Raw genomic sequence first — 16480 nt, 5'->3', positions numbered from 1 at the left:
CAATATGCGAGAGGTCACGGCGATGCGTGTTCCCGCGACAGGGCATGCGTTTCTCGGCATAACACCTGTAGCCTGTGGCAGTTTATGGCACAGGCTACAGTGATTATGGCAGCTGAAGTGCCAGTGCCGCTTCAGCAGCCACTGGCATGAATTTACCCTTGATTTAAAGGAACTCAGTGTTTCAGCTGTTTTGCAGTTTTCTGCAAGTTTTTTTTTTTTTTTTTTTTACAGATTAGTAGAACTTAATAAGGCATTCAACATCGAATAAAACCTAATCAATTAAAGAGTTTTGCAATAACAGACATTTTTAGATTCCAAAAGGTTAGCAAAGTGTTGAACTTTGACATCGTGCTCATCAGTTGCTGACTGAGGGTCACATGCCTGAGTCAGCTGACTGTGAGCCATCATAAAAGATTGAACTCAGTTCCCGTTCTGCAGTTTCCTCCTTCAACCACCGACAAACGCAAACCGACTGGAAACAACGCAGTCATGCTGCTACTAACTCTGCTCTTCGTGTCCTCAGGTAAAATCAACGTACAAGGCTCAGTTTAGAAATTGTGTTTGGACTATTTTATCACTGAATTCTGACTCGTCTCGGGTTACAATAATAGCTCTTATTTTCTAACTGAGTGCGTTTGATGATTGGGACGCGGAAGCGTTTCATGTGTTGTTAGCTTTGGTAAACAAGTTAACTTAAAGGGCAAACACCCTGGATATCAGGGTTGTTTTATTGTTAACACAAATGAGCTTCAACTGTTGAAAACATTATTTTTTTCAAGCTATAAAATAAGTAGTCTTTAGTTATAAGTGAAATCCTCTTTGAGGTTTACACGTTGTCCGCTCGCTTATCTTTCAGTTTCACAGCTAATGTTAGCCTGCTAGCTAAGCTAACGGGTTTAAGCTATGTTTGGAGGTTGTTTTTTTTTAAATTTTTTGTTTTCCTGTGGCCTTGCTTTGACTAGATTAACCTTCAGTGTAGCCTCTGCTTTTCATTCGTGTAGTTTTTAAACGCCAGCAATTTACACTTCGTCATTTCACTAACATTTCTGTATTTTGGAACATTTTCAGATATATTTTTTTCCGGGTGCTTTTGTTTCTTTTTAATTCTTTCGTTTTAAGCAGCTGATCTATGACATTTTCGTCAGCCGATAAGTTGATGAGCCTGTATCAACGTAATGACCAGATAGAAATGGGTCACTGCAACAAATCATTTCTAATAGAAACTTTGAAACAAGACTATTTTACTCCTGTATTATAGGTCTTATGGACCTGAAGGGAATAAAATGTATTTGTATCTTGTTGGGGTTGAAGATTGCATAAAGACTACAAGCATGTTTTAAATGCTTTTTCAGGCTTGTGTATTTAGTGCTTATCTTTAGTTTAACTTGTGATTATAGAGTCTAAAATGCTCTATGCTCCTCGACATTCTTGTCTTCCAGGACATTCCTAGATTTTAGCGTCACTTTAACATATCTTCACGAGCTGCATACTTTGTACTTTAGTTGCATTGATCTAGGCTATTTGTTAAAGTTAGTGCAGTCTGATTGCAATTTACAGCTATTTTTAACATTTTTGGTGCATTTTCTGCTCAAGTGCCATAAACTTATAAAAGTAGTTTCTGTGCCCTCATGCTTATACAAAATTCACGGCAATCCTAAAGCATGTGCTGAAAGCTGGCCTCATTCAAACAGTTAGTTTGCCTGGGAACAGCTTGTTTTGTCTGACTGCTCATGTGACTCAAGTAGCGGATGGGAGGGGCCCTGCCCTCTCTGAGCTGGAAGATCAGAGGTTTCTGTTGGAGCAGGTTTGAGTGTTGCACCATTAGTAATTATCAGACAAAAACACATTTTGTCCTGTGGTGTCATGGTGAGTTATTATCATGAGCTAGTTTATTTTATTAAAAAGAGTAATTGGTCATGTCTGAAGTGTTGAAGTTGGTTGCGGCTTCATTTGATAAAGATTTGAAAAATGTAAATGAGGCAGTCTCCGGTGTTTTTCCACACGACTGTTTTCAGCTCACTAAAATCAAGAACTGTTGGTTGTATTTTTTATTTTTTTGCATGTGTATGAAAGGCATGACCTTTACTTGCCGGATGTAATTACCACTTCTGCTTTATAAGTATCACTTCATTGTCCCTGTTGGGGAATGTTCCTTTTTAACAGGGACATGCATATTTACTTTTGCATTGGTATCTGTTTTTGGAAACCATTCTTCGCTGTGTTTTAAGGCCACAAGAATATAAACTAATCATATTAGCAATTCATACAAATAGGTTTTGATATCTGTGTTATGCAAGATGATTTAAAAACGGTTTGATAAGGTATTTGTATACAGATGAAATACTGTAAGCTTTATTGAGCAGCTTGCACAACATTAGGATTCAACTCTTTTTAAGGGATTGCTAAACTTGGAGGGACCAGTTTTAATGTGTGGAACTTTACAGGAGCAGTTTCTAAAGTCAAATCTCAGGAAATGTGTTTGGCATTTGCATTTGGCATGTACAGTGGCACAGAGTCATGTTGGTCAGACAATGAGCTATAAGACTTATCCGCTGGCTATTTTAAAGTTGCGTTTTTTTGCTTTTTTTTGTTAATCTTACTGATCAATATCACAGTTGAAAGTGCGTTAACTTCCTCTTGGAACTTGTGACTGACATTCCAATTCTAAAGTTCTTGTTTCTAAGAAATCTTGCTTGACTAGAAAAAACAGACAGAATAAATCTCCTTAACCTGTTCTCTTGTGTTTGTCTTTAAATAATTGAATACAATGGCAGAAACTTAACTCTTTCTTTGTTTTGTAGTTGATTGTGATTTCTAGAAAACCATTAAAAGTGTCAAATTTGACTTAATTTATTGTCTCTTTCAGCTGTAGCAACACCTCTGCTGGGCACTGAGCAGTGTGCCCGCGGCCCCCCCTACTGGTGCCAGAGCTTAAAGACGGCATCACTGTGTAAAGCTTTTTCTCACTGCCAGCAAAATGTGTGGAGCAAACCTCAGATGGTGAGATTTTTATAATTTGGACTTTTCTGACCATTTCTAAATGTGGTGTGTTTTCTAAAATGTTTGCCACTTTTTCTCCAGAAAACAGTACCATGTGACATGTGTAAAGAGATATTGATGGTGGTTGAACAATTGCTGAAAGACAATGCAACTGAGGTAAAATGAGGCAAAAATTCAGAGTTTCTTCAGTCTTTGCTGAGATTTAAAAGCATCAATGATGTTTTTATTGCAGGCGGAAATTCTTGGGTATCTGGAGAAGGCGTGTCATCTCATCCCTGATCAGGGTCTGGGGGCTGAGTGCAAGGAGATAGTGGACAGCTACTACCCCATCCTCCTTGGGATAATCACTGGGGAACTGGTAAGCAACATTGCTCGGAATATAATGCTTTTAAATTAAGTGTTATCCTATTTTGTATTAAAGTTTATCAATTAAACTGGGTAAATAAAAGTCAATCTGCTCATTGACATGGGGTGGGAGGAACAGAAGCAGCTGTGTGGACAAAGTGCACTCTGCTGAAAAGGGGCCATTGATGAGGAAGTGAATCTAAATCTGAAGGAGAACAGAGCAGTCGCTGTGCAACCCACAACCCTGACAAAAAGCATTTTTACTTCTCCTCTTCTCAACTCTCACCTGCTAGAACAAGACGTGGAGCAAAATTAGCTAAATTTAAATAAAGCCACTTACCATAATTTTCCTTGATTTATTTATTTATTTTTTTTTTTTGTCTTTTTTTTCCTTTCTTCTTTAAGGAGGATCCAGGTGTAGTGTGCGGTGCGATGGGTTTGTGTAAATCTGCCCAGATGTCCCTAGCCAGGTTTGAGCCCCAGGAGGAGCTCAAGACCAATGAAATCCCTGAGATGGACCTTGCCCAGCGTGTGGCACCCTTCCTGCTCAATGTTCCTAACCTCCTGTATCCCCAGAATACAGGATATCCTGCTCCAAAGCAGGTACTCTTGCAGTCACCCCTCTGCTCATCTAAAGAAGCCTTGCCATTTAAAATTTTTTTTCTTTTAATCTTGTTTTGAACATCTTTCCTTCAATAGACGGGTGACGTAGTGTGCCAGGACTGCATCAAGTTCCTCTCTGATGCTCAGGCAGAAGCGAAGGCCAACACCTCCTTCATCGACACTCTGATTCAGAACATTGAGCACCAGTGTGATATGTTGGGACCAGGCCTGTCCGATATGGTAAAGACTTAAAATGCGTCTATTTCATATGAATCCAAATGACCTGAAATCAGACTTTGAACTGTTGTTTCTCATTGCAGTGCAAGCAGTATGTAGGACAGTATGGCCCTGCTGTTGTTCAGCAGCTGATGTCCATGGTGAGTCCTTGTGGGTTCTTTAGAGTCTTTAAGACCCATCTCCCCATGTTGCAACACGAATCTAATGCTTAGACCTCAGTACTAATGGCTGATTTTGTTTTTTGAGGTTGCTGAGCCCATGTTTGTGCCAACAGCAGTTTCATTTGTTTTTGTTTAGTTTTTTTTCACTGTATGAATTACTCTAAAAAGTTTCCTTTTATTAATTTTGCCTGTATTCCCCATTTACTTTTATCCTCTTCATCCATGTCATTCTGTTCTTTCCCTCTTTTACCCCCTGGGTTTTTTTGCTGCCCCCCAGGAACAGGTAGGTCACTCTGTGTTCAGCCTGTAGTCTTTTAACCTCTAGTTCTTCTACTTGCTCTTGGGAAGTCCATTTTTTGCACTTAACACTTGCCACTGATGCATGAGAATAGTTGTTTCACACATCTGAACAGTTTACCTTAGAACTACTCACTATTCAACATCACGTTAAATGACCACAGTAAAAGTTTCTTTTGCTTCCAAACTTGCTTCACAGTCGTGAAATGCAGGGGCATCTCAAATGTTAGTGATGGAATTCAAAAAGTAAAACTCTTGTTTACATTTGTAATAGTGATTTTGATAAATACATTTTGGTCTTTATTTTGATTATTGCTCATGGCTGCTTTAAAAACCCAAAACTAGTTTCTCAAAAAATTCTGACTCTTACACAAGATCAGTGCTGCACCGTTTATTTGGTCAGGGTTCCTCTTGCATGAATTACATCAGTGTGACCTTGCACTGAGTTCAGCAATTTTTTTTGATTTTTTTTTTTTAATGTTTTTTTTTTCATTCCACTAAACATTCCAGCACTTCAAACCGCCAGCTTTAATTCAGATTGAAGTGCCAATTCACATCATGTCAGTTCAATCAGATTGAGAGTTAAATATGCAATAAAACGGATTTTGGTGATCAAATGATGCAGACGCATGCAGTTAATACAACTGGTTAAAGTTTTTTTTGTTTTGACAACTCCGCTGATTGCATGGAGTCATTGACTCACTGCATTCGCTTTCATTCAGCTTCTTCTTTCATGGTTTACTATTCTTACTGACCTCCAGTGCGGTCTTCCCCCAACATTGTTTAAACCACAACGTAAGCGGAACAGTTTCTGTAACAAAATCTTGCTGCATTGGTCTAATGTTTAAATTTTCTGGGAAGCTGAGTTTTGGATTTTTTTTTTTTTTTCTTTGGCTGAAATCCATAAAGGAAAATTGACACCCTGTGTGTAATCTATGTACCGTAGTACAAGTTTTACTTTTTAAATTTGTATTGCTGATCTTTACCTCTTCAGTGAGATGCTCTTGTATATTCAAGTGGATTTGCACATTGTGCTGAGAGATGCACTAATCTTCAGTTGGACAGTTGTCTGTTTGAGTTGGTTCTCCAGTTATAAACACTCTTAACACTGGGTGTGTTTGGCACTGGTAAAATGGCTGCGTTAGGTGTTTGGATTGGTTTTGTGGTCTGTACTGCGTGCATAGTGCATGACTGGCAGTGTTGTGTAACGACATGTTCACATTCCTAACGACATGCCCCAAGGCAGCGCTGCAGAAGACGGGACACTGAGTGCTAAAGTAATGGTTTACTTCTCTCCACAGCAACCAAAGGAGATCTGTGCTCTTGCTGGTTTCTGTCCGGAAATGAAGAAGTCCGTCCCCATGTTGGACCTTCAGCCTGCAAAGGTCATCCCTGCTGCCAAAACCATGGTGGCTGCTAAGCTTTTCCCTGCCACCAAAGTTGAGGCTCCTGCTTCCAGGGTGGGTATTGGGAGGCGGATTTTAATGATTTCTCACTTTATTTTTTAAAATTAAAAATAACTTTCTACATAATTAAACATTAATCATATTGCAGCCGATGGTACGCATCCGTGATTCGCCAACTTGTGCAATCTGCGAGTTTGTGATGAAGCAGTTGGAGTCCATGCTGGAGGATCATACAACAGAGGTGGGGATATATCACAAGTTCTTCTTCCTAGTATCTTCAATTAAACAGCCCTGCTGCCTAAATTCTGCATGTGTTTGGCCTTAATGTGTCTGACTCTTGTTTATGGTTTCAGGAGGAGGTTGTTCAGGCTGTGGAGAAGGTGTGCACATTTCTGCCCTCCTCTCTGACTGCCCAGTGCAAAGACCTGGTTGAGACATACGGCCAGGCCATCATTGAGCTGCTGGTGCAACAGGCTGACCCCAAGACTGTCTGCACAGTGCTGGGACTCTGCAACGGTGCTAGCCGCGCATATATTGGTACATAGTCTCTTCTAAATATATTCATCGTATTTGCTTTGTTGCTATGGTGAAGTATTAGGGCCAAGCTAAGAAAAAAAAAGTCATAATATGACTTTTTTTTTATTTTTTAATATGACCCTTACCTGTGTGGTGCAGCTTGGTCTGTTTAATGTAAACCATAGATATGCAAAACTGAGATTAAGGTAGTTCAACGTATGGAAAATAAATATGTTCCAGTTGCCCTGGACAAGGCTCGTTTTGAAGTTGGCGGCTACTGTGAGGTGTGCAAAATGGCCGTGAGTTACATCGATGGCATTCTGCAGAAGAACGCCACAGAGCAAGAGATTGAGGAGGCTGTGAAGAAAGTATGCAGCTTCCTGCCTGACTCGTACAAGACGGAGGTGAGTGGTGGTTAACTTTTTTTTTTTTTTCTCCTTTTTTATATATATATATACACAAACATAACCTTACATCAACCCTGTTGTAACGCCTTGATTCTGTCTGCAGTGTGACCAGCTGATTGAACAGTATGAGCCAGTTCTCGTCCAGCTACTGCTTCAGATGCTCGACCCAGACTTTGTGTGTATGGTAAGTAATTATTTTCTCTTTTGTGGAAGAGATGCACTTATAGGCAGATCTATATAACATGCTATGGACTTTCATCAATGTTTAAATTCAGAGTCTGAAATCTGCATCTTTTGTTACAGAAAGTGGGAGCTTGCCCTGCAGCTAACCGTCGTTTCCTAGAAATGTTGGCATGTTCCCGGGGGCCTGACTACTGGTGCAAGGTCAAGGGAGCAGCAGAACTGTGCGGCGTAAGTACACAGATCTTCAACAGGATACTTTCATGTCAAACTGGGCTGCCATGAATTTTGTTTTCTGGTTAATCCATGAAACTACTTGGATTGGAAAAAAACTTTAATTTCATACAAGATCAAATGTAAACACATTTACACTTAGTGTTGAGATTGAACTGGACATGAACAAAATTTGGTGCAAAAGAAGCAAGTTTCTATTGCATATTTCACTAAAATATATGAGGAACTTAAATTATTTTATTAATAGTAGTGGGTATAGTTATAACCGATTCATTTTGATAAACATTTACAGAAGAATTTAACACTGAAGTGAAAATTAGTTTTGTTTGTGCTCAACCTGTATCCCCTGGGCACAAATGCTATGAAAGGTTGCCATAGAAACATTATGCAACTTGATGTTAATGCCCTCAACTTCAGGCCTGATCATAATGTGCATAAAATGTCTTGTTTTACCAATCAGTCTGATTAGTAAAACAATCAAACAGATTGGTAAATTTGTAATGCAGGAGAAAATATCTTCAGCCTAAGGAAAACGATGCATTATTGGATGTGAAAGGAAGAACAGTAAGCTGCCGTGGTAGAGTACTAAAGTAATTTGGCGATTCACTAACTATTTTACTATCACCTAAAAGAAACTCTTAAATTTCACCCAAAATTATGCTAATTTCATGCCGTTTAAATTAACATGGGATGAAATCATGCAAACAAAAAAACCCCCGGCAGATGTCAATGAACCCAAAATTAACTTGCAAAATAAAAATTTCAATCAAGGATGAAAAAATATTGAAGTCAGAGGGAAGCTGACAATAGCCTAACTATTCTGTAGAAATGCTGTTTTGCATCTGTCAGATTTTTTGAAATTACTGATTTATGATGGCTATCTAAACCTGTTTGTCTTTCAGACTGTGGCTCACTGCAAACGTTATGTGTGGAAGGAATAGAGCATGACGACGAGCTGGAAACGGAAATTAAAAGGAAAATTACTTTAGAGCTGCTTCCATTATTAATTTTTGTCTAATAGACTAAAACTGCTGTGATGTCTAACTAAAATGACTTCATGTTTTGAATATGATAGAAATGGACTAGCTTTTTTTTTTTTTCTCTCTATAGTTTGGGAGATGAAGGGTTTGAAGGTGGGAGGTTGGGGTGAAGACATAAGTGATGATGTGAAACTTGGTCAGGTCTGATTTTTGTATGTATTTTCTGTATTGCTTGCTTGAAATGACAGATTAAACTTATTTCAACCCCACACCTATAGATTTACTGACTGCAACCTTGTGAACCAATTACTGTTGTACTGGCTTGTCATTATCTTAGCAAATATGTGTGAATCTTGAACATTTTGCAGATGTTTTTATGAGCACATGTGGAGGCTACTTCCCAATGTTTGCACTCTTATCTTTGTAAATTTGTCTGCAATGCCAGAATCTTAAATCTGCTTTGTGCAACTGAACGATTCAGTTGATTTGACTTTATCAATTAAAGTAATTTCCAAACCAAAACAGTTCTCACTGTCTCCATATTAACCTTGAGTCATCACACTTTGTACAAACTTTGCAAATATGTTAAATCTATAGTCATGCTTAGTGGCATTTTTGCTTACCAAAGCTCAAGTATCTGTACAGACATGATTTCAAACATGATACCAATTATAAAGTTTCACAGAAAGTCAAGGTGAAAACAGTGTCATTCCTCCTCAATACTTGCAGAAGATAGGAGTACCATCAGTCAGATGACTCTAGAAAATGCTAAGTCTACAGTTAAACAATAACTGAAAATTTGCCAAATATACATCATTCTACCTTGCTGGCAGATAAAGGTCTCCTTGTGTTAGGTTCATTCAGACAATTTGCAATTGCTTAATACTAGAAGAATACAAGAAGGGGACAGGTTCCTTGTCCTAGGGAGAATTTTGGTACAGAATGTGCAAAAAGCCCCTTGTGAAGATGAAGGTCAAAGCTGGTAATGGGTTGATGGGTCACTCAAGGTCATTCAACAGCAAGATTAGCTGGCATATGCACTAGCTTCTGGAGTTGTTTTCTTATGACCACAATATTTGGAAGTAGTTTCAAAGCCAGAGATCACATGGAAGGAGGACAAAGTTCTTCCAAATTCACAGTAAGCTGAATTAATCAATTAATTTAACTACAAAACACATTTAGGACAAAGTATCAGGAAGTGTTGTGACCCAGCCTTCACAAAGCCTTGTTAGTACCATAGAAATGATGAATCAAGCTTGCTTAAAACAAAAGCAACTTGGGTCTTTTATCGTCAGCAAAATGTACTTGTTACACAGTTACATTTTAAACTCATCATCATGTAATCTTTTTACATTGTTTATATTTTAGCAAAATTATAAACAAAGTGTTTCATTTATTGCTTACCCCAAACTTTCATCTCCTCCATATCCTGTGTATAATTTCTGCAATATGTCAAATTGCACACATAATGCTTCAGTTCTTAGAATCGGCACCAATTACTGTAGGATTGAGACGACACTGGAAACCAGATGAGGTACAGAGGAACTGACACCTGGTGGTCCAGTGAAAGTAAAGGCTGTATGTTTTCCTTCACTACAAAGCTATATATGGCTTTGGTTCAGATATTGTGCACAATTAAAACAGAAAACGCAGATCCAACAGCCAGCCCCAGAGTGAGGAAGAAGGACATGACCACTCCTGTGGCTTCGGCCAGCTCCCGGGGAACCACCTTTGGTCCATAGATCATCGGCAGGGTACCCAGGTAGCCGTTAGAGAGACCCAGCAGGCAGTTGAAGACCACAGGGTAAACGTCATGGGGGAACAGCACAGTATGGAGGTGGTTCCGTGGCTGGTAGTTACAGAACATGAGAAGTGGCACCATCACGGAGCGACACAGCACCAGCACCAGCAGGACCCGACTGGTGGGGCCAGGGGTCTGCACCCAGGCTGTCACCTGCCTGCCACTAAAGTCTGCAACGTTATAAAGGAGAAAACTGGTCAGAGGTACAAAATAAGTTGTTGCCCAGGGGCTGCCGCTGTCCGTGTTCATAGACTGGATTCCCGATGAGACGGAAGGGAATACTGAGATTGAGACGAAGAAGACATAAAAGACGCAGAGTCCAAGCACCCCGGCCTTCTTAATGATGGGCTGCAGCGGAGGGACTCCGCCTGCTGGACTCCGCTCCTCATTGAGCGTCCCAGGACTGACGCAGGTCGCTGCCGCCATGTAGTGCCTGACAGAAAGAGAAGATGTGTCAGCGTTTGTTGAATTTATTACATTTTCAAGCATGTTTGCTGTAAATGTAGCAAATGAAAATCTAGAAAGTTTTTTTTCCTAAATGAAAGCATCAAAGGAGAATTACTATTCTCACCTTGAATATGCATAGTTTGGCAAAAGCAAAAACGAAATAATGCAGAGCAGGATAAAGACGTCTGCTATCAGGAAATAGGACAGAGCGTTGGTGGTCACATCCTCAGACACAGCTAGGGTCACTATCGATGCTAGTACAGTCAAGGTGCCCCCCATCGCTTGGCCTAGAACAAAAAAGAAAAACAAGTTAATGTACAAGGCAACATGTACCTTGTACAAGGTACATTTTAAATGTACCATAAAAAACATTTAAAATGCAACAACATTTTAAATTTAATGACATAAATAAAGTTGAATGTGATAAGCTTTACTCCCGTGACTCAACCAGGGTGGAAGAAAATGGATGAAATGTGATACTTTGAATAAATTATTTATTAAATTCACAATTTATTAAATTCACAATTCCTATAACTCTAGGAATTGCTAAAATGAAATATAATTATTTCAGTATTTATGTAATGGTTGCCTTGGCCATCAAATTCAATAACTGAACTGCTCTGCAGAATAATCAATGGAACCATCATTAGATGAGCCACAGTTCAATGAATAAATGAAGCCTAAAATCGTAACTAAAGCCTCTCAGTAATGATTTAAAACTGTAAACACTTATTTAAATCTCATTCAATAAATGTCATTTATATACATTTAAATAGTAGAAATCGAGAAGTATTTTTATTTTTTTTTTACAAGCAGTATATGGCGACATCTGCTGGCCAACCTTCATCTTTGCATTAGAATGAGACGAGTTCAAGACCAGTAACGGTATATTGATATACATTTGTATATTGGCTATGATACGAATTGGTTAAAGTACTAACTAAGTAGACACCCAAGAAATTACTAGAGTAAGCCTAAAAAAATGGTATTTGGTAAAAAGGCTACTTCCAAGTATCTAATCATCACATCTGACTTAGTATTTTACAATATCATCATCAAACAGACAAAAGTATAGTTATCTGCAAAATTTAGTATTTAAAAATACATATGCTGAAAATGTTGAGTGAAACAAGTTCTGAACTAAAACTGAATACTTTATTAAAAAAGCCCCCAAAAAACAGAAATCCTGTCTACAGTGCCCATTTTTCAATTCTTAAAATTGACACAATTTTTACATTTTAAAGTATTACAGTAACAACCACCGCACTTTATTGTCAAACTGTTTGCATTTTATATATTTTTAATGTCTGTTTTCGTGTCTACTTGTCTTGTTCATTGTGACGCATGCTGCTGCTACCTTTCTTGGCCAAGACATCTCGTGACAAAGGTCTTCATCTCAATTGGCTTGTTATATGGTTAAATAAAGGTTTACCGTAATAAATACATATATAAACATATATATATGGATGTAGATGTTACACAGGCAACTGAAAACATCAGCAATCTAACCTGATATAAAGGCTTGAGAGATCCTCATGGGAAAATAGCCACTGATCCCAAACATGCTGCCACAGAAGATGTTGGAGGCTCCGCTGACCACAGCAACGCTGACAAGTGTGCCGGCGAAGAACTCCATCCTGTATTCTGAGACGTCCACCTTCACCAGCACCGTGGTCACCACGAACACCAACAGCATCACGACGAGGGAGGACAGGATTCGAACCTTTGGAGACAACCTATGAGCAATCAAACAGAGGAGAGTTGCTACTGGGATAAAAATAAATAAATAAATAAACAGCGCAGTAGAGTCTCTGAGGCCTCTATGCTTCATCACCATTTTCATAAATATGAAAAGCTTGATGTGTCCCATCAAGCTTTACATATTTTGTCACATTACCAACTTTAATGGTAAGCAGCTGGTCTTCATGATGATGTTTGTTGACTGATTTTCTCCAACAAACCCCTGACGTCTTCACATAACAGCTGAGAGATTCATCAATTTATTAATTACATGACTTCAGAAGGCAATAGGCTGCACTGGATTTGTTTAGGGGTTTCAGAGTAAGGGGGGCTGAATACAAATGCCATGGTTTCATTTCTATCTGTAAAAAAAAAATTATAATTTTCTTACAACGTCACACTTCTGTGGAAAAGTACAATGTAAATCTTTTTGAAATGGACTGTAATCTGTGTGACGTGTGCGTATAGTTTGTACTAGCCTGTTAACAAGAAAATAGCTGAGTATCAGGCACAGCACAGAAGGCACCGCTGAAGCAATGGACACGTAACTTTCAAAGTAGTCCTGTGTAAAGAAGAAGAGAGAAAATACTTTTCTTTAAGAACAACAAAGCACACAATCATATTTTCAAATAAAATATGAGGAAGGGAATGGGAGAGAACAGGAACATTACTATTTTATTGTAGTGTTTAAGTCAACTAAAATACTATTTCTCTTCGTTGTATGTAGGGCTAAAACAATGAATTGGATTAATCACAATTAATCAATTATTGAAATAGCTGCAGTCCTTATTGTATGTAAATTTCCTTTAACATTTCAAAGGGAATTTCTTTGTAATAAAAAAACACTTTGTCCAATCATACTATCACATGATATTCACACTGCCATATCAGAAACTCAAAGATCTTTAGCTGTACGTCATCGTCCCGCTACTCACACCGAGACCGGAGTGTTTGTTCTGGTCAGTGCTGTTGCTAAGTTTGTAGAGCCAGTATTGCTTCGCCGTTATGAAGAAGTTCCAGGGCAGCAGGGAGCCGATACCCATCAGAAAAAAGGTGAGATACACCAGTTTGTACGAGTCTTCTGGACTGTAGCGCATAGCCAGAGGCGCCGAGGAAATCGTAGGAAGAAGGGTTGCAGAGGGACTGATGTCGTCATCCTCCTCATCCTGGCTTTGTTGGTCATATAAAGGTGGAAGATAGGATGAGTTGACGCTGGGAAGCACAGGTTGTGTGTGGTCCATCTTCACAGGCAGGATCCAGGGTACTCAGAGGGTGAAGACAAGGGAGAAGAGGGCAGGCTGAGGCAGGAAAGGAGAGAAGAAGAAGAAAGTATTACTCGAGTCATTCTGAAGATAACGTGACTGCAGTAAGAATGAGATTTCAACAAGAGCTGAAGAGTTTAAAATCCCTTTAAAAATCTCACTCAACGATTTCCCTATGTTGTTGTTTTATATTACCTTGCAAAATTATTCATGCCTCTTTAACTTTTCCACATTTTGTCATATTACATCCACAAATTTCAGTGTATTTTATTGGGAATTTGTGATAGACCAACACAAATCAGCACAACAAAAAACAACAAACAGAGCCCAACTGCCTACTGAAGTAAAGCAGATCACTTTTCTACTGCAGTAATAGAGAAGAGTGGACAGGATGATCTGAAGAAAATGTAGCACAGTTTGTACTTTTGAACATGACGTCGCTTTTTTTTTTTTTTGGAAAAGTTCAAGAGAGCATAAACATTCTGATTTTAAATCATCTCAGTTTATTTATAGAAGGGCCAATTGACAACCAACGTCATCTTGTAATAAAGGCCATTAGAGAAAATACTTTTAAGTGGCTCTGCATGCAAAACCATCATGTAGAGTAGCTTTATCAGCACTGTCACCACCCCACTATTATTAGAGTCATCACTTCAGTTAAATCAGTGTGCCACTTCTCTCCCACAGACCTGGATCAGTCTCTCTCTTTGGTAACTCGAGTCATGACCTGCCAATTTAATCGGAGTCAAATCCTCCGCCAGACAAACGTTTCTCACATCCCATGTTTGTCAGGCATGCGATTGTTTGACTCATTAGTCCGACTTCAATCAAAAGCCTTAATTTCATCACACCTCTTCAGTGTTTCTGCAAAATGCTGACAGGACGCTCCTGCATGATCAGAATGCTGCAGAAATTCGTCAGAAAATTTATTAAAACAGGTTTTCCCTTTAATGTGATAAAAGCTTTGACTATTGTTATACTAAAGTAAAAGCTGATTTTGCAATTTAGTGGGTCAGAAAGAGGAACTAATATTCACATGATGCTAATGCCATAAAAACTATTAGTCAAAGATCATATAACAGCGCCATATTTCCTTAAAGAAATTATGATATCACCGAGTACTTTTTCTTGTTTATGTTCCAGTACACTGTTTTAATTTGCTGAATTTGACAAAGTTTCAATTTGTGTGGTGGGAATAATTAAAAAGGGTAAACAGTAAAAGCTACAAACAAAGCTAGCTAACCCGAGCCTTGCTAAATGTTGTTACTAGTAAATAAAATGTATTTCGAGACGTACCTCATCCCTGAAGACTCCGAAGCTTAAACCTGAAGGTCTTCTCAGCAAGCAAAACTTCATTTGGCAAGCATAGGTCTTTCTCTGGTCAGCTGACTAACTTTCTAACAGATTTTCGAGCTGGGATTTTTAACAGCTGCAATCATTAGCACAACTCCACTTCCGGTTCTAAGAGTTAGAAAACAAAAACTAACAAACACAATACAAAAAAACAACAACTTTAAAATAGCAAAATTTATTTGCAGAACTGTTTGCATAATCGGGGAAACCGAAACATCATATGAAAATATTTAAAGAGAGACTTATTTTTATTTTTAAGTGTGTCGTAAAAGTAAAATCTGGTGCTTTTATTGTGAAAAGCACCAGCGTTTTACAATAAAAGTACAACTTTAGTTAAATTTTTGCAGCTGCATTTCAGTACTGCACTAAAAAGAGATTTTTAAATTCAGTAATTAAATTCAAAGAGTGAAACTCATATATTATATAGATTTATAACAAAAAGTAATATATTAAAATGATTTTGATGATTATACCTCTTCATTAGCTTTTCAGAAATTGCAACCAGTATTGACACTCTTGACAAATTGGGCACCAAAGGTAATTGCTAAAGAAGTAGGCAGCAGATTATTTGGGAAGATTGTGAATCAGTCAAGATGGGGGAAGACATATTTTACGGGTTTAACTTGCATTTGCCCAAGTACGACCCATATAGTTGGACCAGGTGGGCCCCATCTGTGTCATCAGTTGTAAAACATACTTTGATTATCCAAGTTTGTCCACGAGGGGCCCACAATTACAGGAGGTTAACTCTGAATGATTGTTCCAAATCCAGGTAACAAAAACCCAAATGAGTCGTATATCTCTCATTTTGAACCAATTGAAACATTTCCAAGAAGGACAAGTTGCTGAGGTCTAGTGTAAAGTTTGATATATTATCTGCTGGCCAGTCCACTGTGTTTTCTTTGGTCAAAAGTCAATACTGTGGAAAACCAAGAAATTATAGAAAACTTCCTGCTACCGTCTGCTGACAACCTCAATGATGTTGAATTTATTTTCCAGTTCTTGGTACCAACCCACATTGTCAAAGGTAATAATACTGATATTTTCTATGGAGAATTTTCAAGAAAGCCCTAAGTGAAAGCAGTCTGTACAATCAGATGACCCAGATTGCTTTTAAAGCAACCTGGGTTTCCATTACACTTCAGCAGACCACCAGCTGATCTCCTTCATCCCATCTGGCATTGATGCAATAATTCATGCAAGAGGACTTACTTTTCAGCGGGTTGACATTTCTCTGTCATAAATCCTTTTATTATTGGTCTGATGAAATATTCCAATTTTCTGAAAAACAGATTTTTTAATTTTTATTAACTGCGAGTTACACCTGTGATATATTGTAGGTAAAACTTAAAATATTTTACTCTGTGCTTAATGAATATGTTTTATATACATTTAAATTTTACGAGTTACTGAAATACACTTTTCAATAATAAATAAATAAAACACATCTTAGAATAGTGCTTCTCTAACTTCTTATAATAAGTAGGGGCTGAATTAATACCAAGTTTACC

At 38.3% G+C, this 16480-nt stretch overlaps 2 protein-coding genes across 4 annotated transcripts; one reads left to right on the top strand and one right to left on the bottom strand.

Moving 5' to 3' along the window:
• The first annotated feature begins 378 nt into the window (after positions 1-378).
• Positions 379-8888, top strand: psap (prosaposin). Of its 2 annotated transcripts, XM_032553013.1 has the most exons (15): positions 379-523; positions 2867-3000; positions 3082-3156; positions 3233-3358; positions 3751-3948; positions 4045-4188; positions 4269-4325; positions 4624-4629; positions 5945-6103; positions 6198-6290; positions 6403-6586; positions 6806-6969; positions 7076-7156; positions 7276-7383; positions 8289-8888. In XM_032553013.1, the coding sequence occupies exons 1-15, from the start codon at positions 490-492 to the stop codon at positions 8325-8327; spliced, it is 1602 nt and encodes a 533-aa protein (XP_032408904.1). In that variant the 5' UTR covers positions 379-489; the 3' UTR covers positions 8328-8888. The 2 variants fall into 2 exon arrangements, with proteins under 2 accessions (XP_032408904.1, XP_032408905.1); XM_032553014.1 differs by lacking the exon at positions 4624-4629.
• On the bottom strand, positions 8488-15069 carry slc29a3 (solute carrier family 29 member 3). 2 transcript variants are annotated; one of them, XM_032553015.1, is made up of 6 exons: positions 14913-15069; positions 13290-13652; positions 12834-12916; positions 12124-12350; positions 10739-10901; positions 8488-10600 (listed from the first exon to the last, which is right to left on the bottom strand). In XM_032553015.1, the coding sequence occupies exons 2-6, from the start codon at positions 13593-13595 to the stop codon at positions 9985-9987; spliced, it is 1395 nt and encodes a 464-aa protein (XP_032408906.1). In that variant the 5' UTR covers positions 13596-13652; positions 14913-15069; the 3' UTR covers positions 8488-9984. The 2 variants fall into 2 exon arrangements, with proteins under 2 accessions (XP_032408906.1, XP_032408907.1); XM_032553016.1 differs by lacking the exon at positions 14913-15069 and having other exon boundaries at positions 12124-12916; positions 13292-13407.
• Between the last annotated feature and the right edge of the window lie 1411 nt (positions 15070-16480).

Source organism: Xiphophorus hellerii, chromosome 22 (genome assembly GCF_003331165.1).
Source record: "Xiphophorus hellerii strain 12219 chromosome 22, Xiphophorus_hellerii-4.1, whole genome shotgun sequence".
Classification (NCBI taxonomy): domain Eukaryota; kingdom Metazoa; phylum Chordata; class Actinopteri; order Cyprinodontiformes; family Poeciliidae; genus Xiphophorus; species Xiphophorus hellerii.
Note: the sequence above shows the minus strand (reverse complement) of the source record. Positions and strands in the feature narration are given on the sequence as shown.